Source organism: Tamandua tetradactyla, chromosome 7, assembly GCF_023851605.1.
Source record: "Tamandua tetradactyla isolate mTamTet1 chromosome 7, mTamTet1.pri, whole genome shotgun sequence".
Classification (NCBI taxonomy): Eukaryota; Metazoa; Chordata; class Mammalia; order Pilosa; family Myrmecophagidae; genus Tamandua; species Tamandua tetradactyla.
In genome coordinates, this window is record NC_135333.1 from 65,129,390 (window position 1) to 65,141,424 (window position 12,035).

The following is a 12,035-nucleotide window of genomic DNA, read 5'->3' on the forward strand; positions in this document are numbered from 1 at the left end:
GTGCCAAGGGGGCAGGGCTGATGGAAAAAGAAAAAAAGGAAACAGAGGTTTCTGTGGCTGTGTTCCTACAAAGGCTTGACTGCCTTTGGATACAGCGGCAGAGCTTCTCAGGTTGCAACTGCCCCAGGCATAGGCAGAAACAAGCTCCGTTTGAGGGCTTGTCTGGAGCCTGTGCCTTCCCCAGGGGAGAGGTGAAGCCCAACTCAGGTGGAATCCCTCCCTCAAGGAATTCAGACACCAGGGCTTGGTAATTTGAAGCCATTAAAAACAGCCTACAACCTCTCCTCTGTCTCCACCATGCCCCCAGCAGGGAGAGTCTGCCAAAGTTAAAGGTACCACATCATCTTACGCTGGTGGGACCCACAGGCAGACAAGCACCACATACTGGGCAGGATAAGAAAAACAGAGCCCAGAAACTTCACAGGAAAGTCTTTCAACCTGCTGGATCTCACCCATAGGGAAAACTGACACAGGTGACTCTTTCCTCCTGATAGGCGGCCAGTTTGGTCTGGGAAAATCCAGCTGGGGTGTATAATACCTAAGTAGATCCTCATAAGGGTGGGGGCAAAAAGGCACCATACAAGCAGGGCAAGAAACAAGAAAACAAGAACTGAAAAATTCTCCTCTGTTAAACAAAACCTAAGCTAGAGGTCCAGATAATGCTAAACTGAATCTCAAAGAACAGATAGACAACAAATTCAGCCAGCAAGAAAACCCTAGGTAAAAGAAGCGAAAGCAATCTCCAGAATAAACTAATTAAGGTAATTAAATGCCTAGATGCCAGCAAAAAATAACAGATCACACTAGGAAAATTGAAGGTATGGCCCAGTCAAAGGAACAAACCAATAGTTCAGATGAGATACAAGAGCTGAAACAACTAATTCAGAATGTACGAACAGACATGGAAAACCTCATCAAAAACCAAATCAATGAATTGAGGGAGGATATGAAGAAGGCAAGGAAGGAACAAAAATAAGAAATCTAAACTCTGGAAAGACAAATCACAGAACTTATGGGAATGAAAGGTATGGTACAAGAGATGAAAAAAACAATGGAAACCTACAATGGTAGATTTCGAGAGGCAGAACACAGGATTAGTGAACTGGAGGACTGAACATCCGAAATTCAACAAGAAAAAGAAAATATAGGGAAAAAATGGAAAAATATGAGCAAGGACTCAGGGAATTGAATGACAATATGAAGCGCACAAATATACGTGTTGTGGGTGTCCCAGAAGGAGAAGAGAAGGGAAAAGGAGGAGAAAAACTAATGGAGGAAATTATCACTGAAAATTTCCCAACTCTTATGAAAGACTTAAAATTACAGATCCAAAAAGTGCAGCATACCCCAAAGAGAATAGATCCAAATAGACATACTCCAAGACATTTACTGATCAGAATGTTAGAGGTCAAAGAGAAAGAGAGAATCTTGAAAGCAGCAAGAGAAAAGCAATCCATCACATACAAGGGAAGCCCAATAAGACTATGCATAGATTTCTCATTAGAAACCATGGAGGCGAGAAGACAGTGGGATAATATACTTAAGATTCTAAAAGACAGAAACTGGCAACCAAGAATTCTATATCCAGCAAAATTGTCCTTCATAAATGAGGGAAAAATTAAAACATTTTCAGACAAAAAAATCTCTGAGAGAATTTGTGACCAAGAGACCAGCTCTGCAAGAAATACTAAAGGGAGCACTAGAGACAGATACGAAAAGAGAGAAGAGAGAGATGTGGAGAAGAGTGTAGAAAGGAAGACTATGAGTAAAGGTAAAAAGAAGGAAAATCAGGTATGACATATAAAATCCAAAAGGCAAAATGGTAGAAGAATGTACTACCCATGCAGTAATAACACTAAATGTTAATGGATTAAACTCCCCAATCAAAAGACATAGACTAGCAGAGTGGATTAAAAAACAGGACCCATCTATATGCTGTCTCTACTCAAGGGACATGAGGGCAAGGACACAAATGGACATTTGCACACCAATGTTTATAGCAGCATTATTTACAATTACCAAGAGATGGAAACAGCCAAAATGTCCATCACCAGACAGGTGGCTAAACAAACTGTGGCATGTACATACGATGGAATATTATGCAGCTGTAAGACAGAATAAAGTTACAAAGTATGTAACAACGTGGATGGACCTTAAAGACATTATTCTGAGTGAGGTTAGCCAAAAACAAAAGGACAAATACTGTATGGTCTCACTGATATGAACTGACATTAGTGAATAAACTTGGAATATGTTGTTGGTAACAGAGACCATCAGGAGATAGAAATAGGGTAAGATATTGGGTAATTGGAGCTGAAGGGATACAGATTGTGCAACAGGACTGAATATAAAAACTCAGAAATGGACAGCACAATACTACCTAACTGTAATATAATTTTCTTAAAGCCCTGAGTGAAGCTGCATGTAAGAATGATAGAGGGAAGAGGGCTGGGGGCATAAATGAAATCACAAAGAAAGATAGATGATAAAGATTGAGATAGTATAATCTAGGAATGCCCAAAGTGTATAACAATAGTGACTAAATGTACAAATTTTAAAAATGTTTTTGCACGAGGAAGAACAAAGGAATGTCATTACTGCAGGTTGCTGAAAATAGATGGTAATTAATATTTAAAATTTTCAACTTATGTGTGAGACTAAAAAAAATTTTGTATTTGGTACAAAATTTATATTTTAACTAGTGCATCTTCTAATATAACTTATGTAGATAGTTGGTTGAACAACATAAATACATGGAATCTCCGGTAGGACATGAGATTTTGTTGGGTTGTCCAGAGTGATGCCCGGATGAATCCCAGCGTGATTTGATCAGTGAGTGGAAAAGTATTTCCAAAGTCCCCTTCAGGGAATGGTGAGAACAGGGAAAAAAATTCAACCTCCCCAAGCTGAATTCTTGATATTCTCACAAGCAGTGTGGACAACCAAATCTATAGGCTGGATCCCCAGTCTTGGGGTTTGTTCATATGAAACTTAACCGCACAAAGGATAGGTCAAGCCTACTTAAAATAAGGCCTGAGAGTCACCCCTAAGAGAATCTCTTTTGTTGTTCAGATGTGACCTCTCTCTCCAGCCAACACAACAAGCAAGTGCACCACCCTCTCCCTGTGTACGTCGGACATGACTCCCAGGGGTGTGGACCTTCCTGGCAATGTGGGACAGAAATCCTAGAATGAGCTGAGACTCACCATCAAAGGATTGAGAAAACCTTTTCAACCAAAAGGGGGAAGAGTGAAATGAGACAAAGTATCAATGGCTGAGAGATCCCAAACAGAATGGAGAAGTTATCCTGGAGGTTATTCTTATGCATTAAGTAGATATCACCTTGTTATCCAAGATGTAATGGAGAGGCTGGAGGGAACTGCCTGAAAATGTAGAGCTGTATTCCAGTAGCCATGTTTCTAGATGATGACTGTATAATGATCCAGCTTTCACAATGTGACTGTGTGATTGTGAAAACCTTGTGTCTGATGCTCCTTTTATCTACCTTGTCAACAGACGAGTAGAACATATGGAATAAAAATAAATAATAGGGGAAACAAAAGTTAAAATAAATTTAGTTTGACATGCTAGTGATCAATGAAAGGGAGAGGTAAGGGGTATGGTATGTATGATAATTTTTTTCCACTTTCGTTTTATTTTTCTGTTGTCTTTTTATTTCTTTTTCTGAATTGATGCAAATGTTCTAAGAAATTATCATGATGATGAATATGCAACTTATGTGATGGTATTGTGAATTACTGATTATATATGTAGAACAGAATGAGCATATGTTAAGAATGTTTGTGTTTCTTTCTTGTAATATATCATTTAAAAATTAATTTAAAAAATTGACAAAAAAAAAAAGTAAGTGTGGTGTGTGAAACTTTTGTAGGTTTTCAGATAGAGCCCTGGTTATTCTTTAGGGTTAATGGAAATGATGTTGGTTAAGCTCTCTTAGCCACTGATGCCTTATTTTATTACACTACTTTTTTCCCCTTTTGATCAGGAAAGTGTTATCGATCCCATGATGTGAGGGCTAGACTCATGCCTGGGGGTCATGTCTCATGTTGCCAGGGAGAGTTACACCCCTGGGAGTCATGTCCCATGTAGAGGGGAGGGCAATGAGGTTGCCTGCTGCGTTGGCTTAGAGAGAGAGCCACATGTGAGCAACCAAAGAGGTTCTCTGGGGGTGATTTTTTTTTATAGTTTGTTAAATAATTTTTATTTTCATTTATTTATTTATGAATTTTAACTAATTTTTTTTTCATGGGCAGACACTGGGAAACAAACCCAGGTTTCTGGCATGGCAGGTGAGAAGTCTGCCTGCTGAGCCGCCATGGCCTGCCCTTCATTTATTTTTTAAGATTTTTTGTTGTTGTTGTTGGTCTTCTTTTTTTGCATGGGCAGGCACCAGGAATTGAACCCGGGTTTCTGGCATGGCAGGCGAGAACTCTGCCTTCTGAGCCACCATGGCCTGCCTGCCCTTCATTTATTTTTTAAATGGACATTAATAAATACTCTCTCTCTCTCTCTCTCTCTCTCTCTCTCTCTCTCTCTATATATATATATATATATATATATATATATATACATACATACATACATCTTAAAATCACGCAATTTAGTAACAACAAGGCATCAAAGGCCCACTAGCAGCAGAAATTGCTTATTAATTACTCATTTCATGAAGCCATAGCCATCTATATAAAAATAAACACTGAAGAGAATAGGTTGTTAGCTAAAGCTAATAGTAATAAATGAAAAGTAGAATTATAAATAAATGCCAGATTTTAAACAGGAAATCTGCAAAAACTTTACCACACAAGGGTTTTGATTCAAAGTAGACAAAATACATAGGAGTACCCCAAACTAGTCAATTAATAGATACATTTTCTCTCTTAGGTAAGTCTTATCTAAATTCAGTAACATAATTTCTTAATGAAATAGTTACTGTTGTACATTTTTAAAGGATTAGTCCAGTTATGTTTTCTCTAATTTTAATTCCTCCTCTGTATTTATAATATTGGCAGCAGCAGCATTGTGTGGATTATTTAGAATTCTTCATTTAGTCCATTTGACTCCTCTTTTTTATTTTCACCTGTATTAACCTCTTCAGCTGTCTGTGCTGTAGGTGTGTTCACTATTAAGTTGTTCCCTTGGGACTGACTGCTACTCAGTGCTTTGCCTGTCTTCTTTACAAGGTCAGGTTTTTAATTCTCTCAATCTTTATTGCTGCTCTTCCACTTGACGAGAAGCGAACTCCTCACTTTCAGATGAGTTTGTCAAAAAGACATCAAATTCAGTAGCAGTTACAATGTGATCATTATTTTCCCCTACTTCATCATTACTGCTAATAAAATCTTCATGTGAAAGAGGCAGATCAAGTTGAATTCATTTTAAACAGGTCTGAACTTCCTTTTTAATTCCCAAGTATTCAATTCTGTTAATAAAATTCTCAAACTTAAGTTTAGGGAATAATGTGCCCAGTGCTCCATGTGTCTGATCACTGTCTTTATCCACTCAGCCACATGACTTTTACCTTTGAATTTTGCCTTCTCAAACATGTGCCTTAAGGCTGGAAGCCCTCTCTCTGAAATTAATCTCTGAGCATCCAACTTGGGTAAATTCCTTTTAAAGTTCTCTTTGGAGGTACAAGAACAGGTGTTCCTCTCCCTGACTCTTCATCAGGTTCAGCACCATTACCATCTTCTCTTTCTTGAGAGCCTGGAGGTAGAAAAGGAGGGAAACCTTCATCTTCTACATGATCATAATGTGGTAGGTCAATCAAGTTGTTCTCCTGTGGTTCCAGCATCTTGTTGTCTGGTTTTTCTCCCTTTCTGAGCACTCCTCTTGCATCTCCTTTGCAGGTCCATTTTCCTCTAACCTCACTCATGCTGCAGACACCATAGCCTGGTGCTTTCCTTAAGTGGCAAACTGTACTTCTGTGGGGGTGATTCTTGGGCATAACTATAAGTAGGCTTAGCTTTTCCTTTGCAGGAATAAGTTTCTAAGGGACGAGCCCCAAGATCGAGGACTCTACCTATTAAATTTGTTGTCCCCAATGCTTGTGAGAATATCATGTTCTGTCCCAGTTCAATGGATATGGGGGCCTTGTCGAAGATCATTTGTCCATAGATGTGGTAGTCTATCTCTGAATTCTCAATTCGATTTCATTGGTTGAGACTTTTGTCTTTGTGCCAGTACCATACCGTTTTAATCACTGTGGCTTTATATTAAGCTTTAAAGCCAGGAAGTGAAAAACCTCTCACTTTGCTCTTCTTTTTTAGGATATCTTTAGCTATTTGGGGTCTCTTTCCCATACAAATAAATTTAATAACTAGATTTTCCAAATCTTCAAAGTAGGTTGTTGGGATTTTGATTAGTGTTGCATTGAATCTGTAGATCAAATTTGGGTATAATTGACATCTTAATAACATTCAACCTTCCTATCCATGAGCATGGAATTTCTTTCCATCTCTTTAGGTCATTTTTTATTTCTTTTAGTAATATTTTGTAGTTTTCTGTGTACAAATCCTTGACATCCCTAGTTAGGCTTATTCCTAGATACCAGATTCTTTGTTTGCTTTTTTTTTTTTCACATGGGCAGGCACCAGGAATCGAACCCTGGTCTTTGGCATGGCAGGTGAGAATTCTGCCACTGAGCCACCATCACACCACCCTTGTTTGCTATTTTGAATGGAATTTTTTCCTCAATTGTCTCCTCAGTTAGGTCATTACTTGAGTATAGAAACATTACTGATTTTTGTACATTAATCTCAGGAATGATGAAAAAGTATAAAATTAAAGTCAGGGATACCCTCCTTTAATTAAAGCTAAAGAAATGCAGGTAAATTATTAGTTGTGTGTTTTAAATCATATAATCGGTTTTCTTAATATACTCATCATACTCAAAAAAATTAATTAAAAATCTCGAGACAACATTTTTAAGGGTTAGCATGGTTCTTGCCACAAATTAAAGAGAAACCCCATTCATGGTTTATGGGAATCCTGTATTTTATGTGTGATTGTTCTATGAACCCATCACTTCTCTAATAGAATAATAATAAATTTATAAATAAATAAATAATTATGTTAGATTTTTTTAAAAAAAGAGAACTCCCTTTCTTAAGCTGAGTTGAGGACTTTTCTGTAGCACATACATAACTCTTCTGTTACAGTGTTGTAGTGTGCCTTTTTTATACTGCCATAGTGCTAGTTACGTGGACGAGACACTTGTATCAGTAGCATTTCTTTTTACCTGCAGGGATTTTATATAACATACATACAGAAAGATGCAAAAAACATAATTGTAGAGTCAATAAATTTGTAAATACCCATGTAATTCCTTCCCAGGGCAAGAAATAGAACATTTCTAGCACCTTAGAGCTACCGTTTATGTCTCTTCCCTGTCACAATCCCTTCTGCCCTGACTTTTTTTCAGTTTCTTTTTTTTTGCTTGCTTATTTTTATTTGTGTTTTTTTTTATTAAAGCAATTGTAGGTTTACAGTAAAATCATACAAAAAGTACAGAGTTCCCAAATCCATATCCCTCCCATCTCCCACAGTCTTCCTTTTATAAGCACTTTGCTTTAGTGTGGTACCTTTGTTACAACTGATAAAAAAATACTGTTATATTATTAATTGTAGTCCATAGTTTACATTATGGTTTAGTTTTGAACGTTATATAAAAGGAAACTTACTATATGCATTATTTTGTGTCTTGCCTCTCTCTGTGACATTATGTTTTTGATTCATCTATGTTTTTGTGGGAGGATGAAGTTCATTCATTTTTCTTGACTTCTGACATTCCATTGTGTGACTACACCAAATTTTATTGTCGGTTTTACAACTGCTAGATTCTTGGGTTGTTTTCAGTTAATCTAGTGGTTCTTAAGGAGTATTTAAGGAGTGGATGAGTAGGGGAATCCTTTTAGCAGACTTTTTTCAAAATATTTATTAGGTGAATAAGTGCGTAGTGGTATTAAGAAAAAAATTTCATTCTCGAAGAAACAAAGATGAGTGGGATGAGGCACAGATTCTCAGAATATTCTCTATGTGTGCATTCGGGAGCGTAAGGCATGATAGCATCTCCAGTGAAGACTTTGGTTGTTTGAGAACTGGAGAGCTGTTCAAGAGAATGCTGATGTCCAGGCATTGTCCTCTGCCACACTGAGGCCATTGATAGGTCACAGTTTGCCCAAAATGTACATTTTAGAGTTGCCTCTGTTTGTACCAAGTCAGTAGGAAATTCCCCATGAGAAAATGGGTGGAAATATAGTAATTCCATTTCTTTTTTCTCTGTATGAGTTCTTTCTGTGCTGTGTGGATTGACTAACCAGGATTAGTTAGGCTTGCTATTCAATAACTTAGTTTGAAATGAAAGAAAGAACTTATCAAAAGAAAAAAAATACAAATTTAGCGGGATCATATTGCAGTTTAGCCTAAAAATCTTTGTTCAGATTAGCTATAAATGTATAAAACATCTTTATTATTGGTACATAACTATAATTTATACTTGGGGTTTTTGAAAATGGGCCTTTTGATGTATCAGCAGTATCTAAATGTTACAATTATATAGCATCTACTTTGTGTGTCTTCTATCTCATCAAAATGCTTTAATACCCTCTTTATTTACCTTGTCTGTTCAGCTTGTCCAGGCTTGTTGAAAGGAGTTAAGTAGCATCTAGATATGGCAGTGGAAACACAACTGTTTTTTTCACTGTTAGAGGCCTTAGGAGAAATGTTTGAGGACTTCAGTTGCTAATCAGAGGTTTTAGCATTATTAAGGGGGTTTTAATATCTGGGAGCATAGGGATGGATGATTTTGTTTTCACACCAGAAGTTTCCAATTCTGGTTTAGTGTTGGGGTAGAGTGAGTTGGAGGAAAAGCAGATTCATAGCAGTCACTGATGACAATACTGTTCCATAATGGTGACTTTTTTCCTCCAAGTTACCCTTTCCTACATAATGTTCATGATATTATTGTTGTGAGTTTTTGTTGTTTTATATAGAATTTATTCAAATTTATGCTATTAGCCACTAAACACTAGGAATAAAAAAATATGTGACGGAGGATAACAATGTTAAGAAAAATATAAGAATGTTATCGAGGGGAAATGTGAGGGCCTACAAAGTCAAGGTCAGAAGTTTCTCATATCTGATACCGTTTTGTCTGTTTTTCTTTTTGGACTTGGAAGAAAGAGATGACTAATTGAATAGCCAGTGGTGTTTTATTTCTTTGTTTGTTTTGTTTTTTGAGCATAACAGTGATGAGGAAGTTAATAGGGCTGTCAAAAAATCAGAAAGCCTCTCCACAAGTAGATCTAAGGAGTTAATACACCTGCTTTAAGGTTATTAGGCAGGAAGAATCTTGGAACTGGGCCAAATTCCAATTCACTGTGTTATTATATAAAACATCTAAAATGTAGGAATGTCGTGGTAAAACATGGATTGCTGCTGGGATGTATTTTCCCCAAATGTAGCAAAAGTCATGCTTTCCTTTATAGCCATGGAATTTGTCTTCTTAAATAAGACCTTTTATTTCCAGTTTTTCTGACAGTAGGCTCCTGGTAAAAATTTATGATAATTTAAAATATTCAAATAACTGGGAATACTTTCCCTGCCTGAATGGTTGCCTACTTTACTTTTTCCAGGTATGCTGAGTCACAAAATAAAATAGTTAATTAGGAAATTGTCAAAATAGAAAAGCCTTTATAGAGAGTTTTTAAAAAAATGTTCAGAAGGGTTTGGTTTATCAACTGAAGACAGCGGTCTGATTCAGTTTTGTTTGTTTGTTGTTTTATTTTCTCCCACCAAACATATCCAGCTCACAGTGGTATGAAATCTTATCTGTTCACATGTACTTACAGTCTCCTTGTCTGACTGACATAGTAAGTTTTACTAATGGCCAACTTGAAGAGTAAGTTAAGTGTCTTGCCTAGAACCTAAGAAAATCAATGGGCTGTAGTAAGATCCTATATACAGTCTAATTCTCCCTCTCTTAAAACCAGCTCCAAAATAGAAATAAATACCGTATGATTTTGACGTGTAACTTAGACTCTGGAAGGAGACTAGAATTAGGATCTGTTTTGGTTGTTTAACCTTAAAAACAGCTCTCCAATATGTTTTTTTCTTTAAAGTGTGAAAAAATAGTACCTAATTCATAGAGTTGTTTTGAAGAATATATATTTTTTAAATGCATGTAAAATACTTAACACTGAGTCTGGAATATAATGAGTACTCAACATGTGGCTTAAAAGAAAAAAACATCCTGCCTGCATGGAGTCTATCTTTTTCTCACCCTTGGATGTTTCAGTCTCTTCAGGTCCTCTGTGGAGTAAATGTGGCATTAAGGATGGGGAGTCTTCTCGTGGCCATGGTGTGGGCAGCATCTAGAAACTGATGCTTTCCCAAGGCAGAGTTCATTGGTTCCAAATAGCCAAAGGGACAGAGAAATAGACAGATGAAATTGACAAGATTTTTTAAAGGATTTTCTCTTTATAGTCTTTCTTTCCATTATTTTTAAACAGTGCCTTTGAAGATGAGACCATGAAGCTTCGACAGCTGAAACTGGAAAATCAGGTGAGCAGAATCTCCTCTTTTGAAATAGATAGCCAACTCTATGACCACAGTGATGGTAGTCTTTTTTTTAAATATGTGTAAATATATTTTTTATTGAGAAATCTTCACACACATGCATTCCAAAGGGGTATACAATCAGTGACTCACAATATCATCATAGTTATCTATTCATCACCACGATCATTTTTTTGGTTTTTGTTTGTTTGCTTATTTGTTTGGGAAGTGCCTGGACTGGGAATTGAACCCAGGTCTCTTGCATGGCATGCAAGAATCCTACCACTGAACTACCCTTGCACCACCCCTCCTATTATTTATTTATTTTTATCCATATTTTTTTACTCATTTGTCCATACCCTGGATAAAAGGAGCATCAGACACAAGTTATATCTTTATACAATCATCTTCAAGAATCAAGGCTACTGAGCACAGCACAACAGTTTCAGGTGCTTCCTTCCAGCCACTCCAATACACCATAAACTAAAAAGGGCTATCTATATAATGATAAGAATAGCCTCCAGGATGACCTCTCAACTCTAAATCTCTCAGCTACTGAAACTTTACTCTGTCTCATTTCTCTCTTCCCCCTTTTGTCAAGAAGACTTTCTCAATCTCTTGATGCTGGTCCCAGCTTATCCCAGGATTTCTATCCCACAATGCCAGGGAGATTTATACCCGTGGGAGTCATGTCCCACTTAGGAGGGAGGGCAGTGAGTTCACCTGCAAGTTGGGTTAGAGAGAGAGGGTGGTGGTGATCTTGACTCTGAATTACTTTGGCAGGTCATGGAAAGAAGACAGAAAAGAAGAAGCTATCTTAGCTACTTGTTAAGCCTTGTCCAAAGTTAGTATTTGCTGAGCTAAGGCTCAGGGCTATGGCAGGACTCCAGTGCTTTGAGTACATCAGCAATAACCACTGGAAATTCCTTGGTGCGTTTCATAAGAATTAGAAAAATGTTAATATTGTATTTCTGTGTGGTAATTTGTTTGTGCTGTCTTCAATACTGCTCTACACTATAATTTCACCTAACTACAAGGATTTTTCTTAGCCAAAATGCAGATCTAAACATGCTGTGCTACTTTAAAAACTTCCACTGCCTACAGAATAATTTTCTTCCAATTACCAGTCCCAGCTTTCAGTTACACATTTGTTTTTGTTTTTGTTTTTGTTTTCTCCCCACAATTATGTGATTTATGTCTATCTCCTCTGTTATATTAGGATCCATGAGAATAGGAATCAGTCTGTTTTGGGTACCCATTATGTCAGAAATTCCTAGCATAGGTCCAGGCACATAAGAAATATTAGATATTTGAATGAAGTAAGGAATAAAAAATAGTTTTGATTTGTTACATTCTATTATCATCATGATCAGGCATCTTAGGATCTATACCCAACTAGCATTACTTTTGTATTTACTTTTTCATGGGATTTTTTTTTCTAAGTCTGGAAATTATATAGC

General features: G+C 36.9%; 1 protein-coding gene and 1 pseudogene across 2 annotated transcripts in view; one reads left to right on the forward strand and one right to left on the reverse strand.

Moving 5' to 3' along the window:
- TULP3 (TUB like protein 3) overlaps nt 1-12,035 on the forward strand; it is a 135,812-nt gene that overhangs the window by 97,586 nt on the left and 26,191 nt on the right. For both annotated transcript variants that reach the window (XM_077169694.1, XM_077169695.1), the window contains exon 2: nt 10,530-10,581. In XM_077169694.1, coding sequence (XP_077025809.1) covers nt 10,530-10,581 — 52 coding nt within the window. The remainder of the gene's footprint in view (nt 1-10,529; nt 10,582-12,035) is intronic.
- Nucleotides 4,972-5,812, reverse strand: LOC143689729 (TIMELESS-interacting protein pseudogene; annotated as a pseudogene).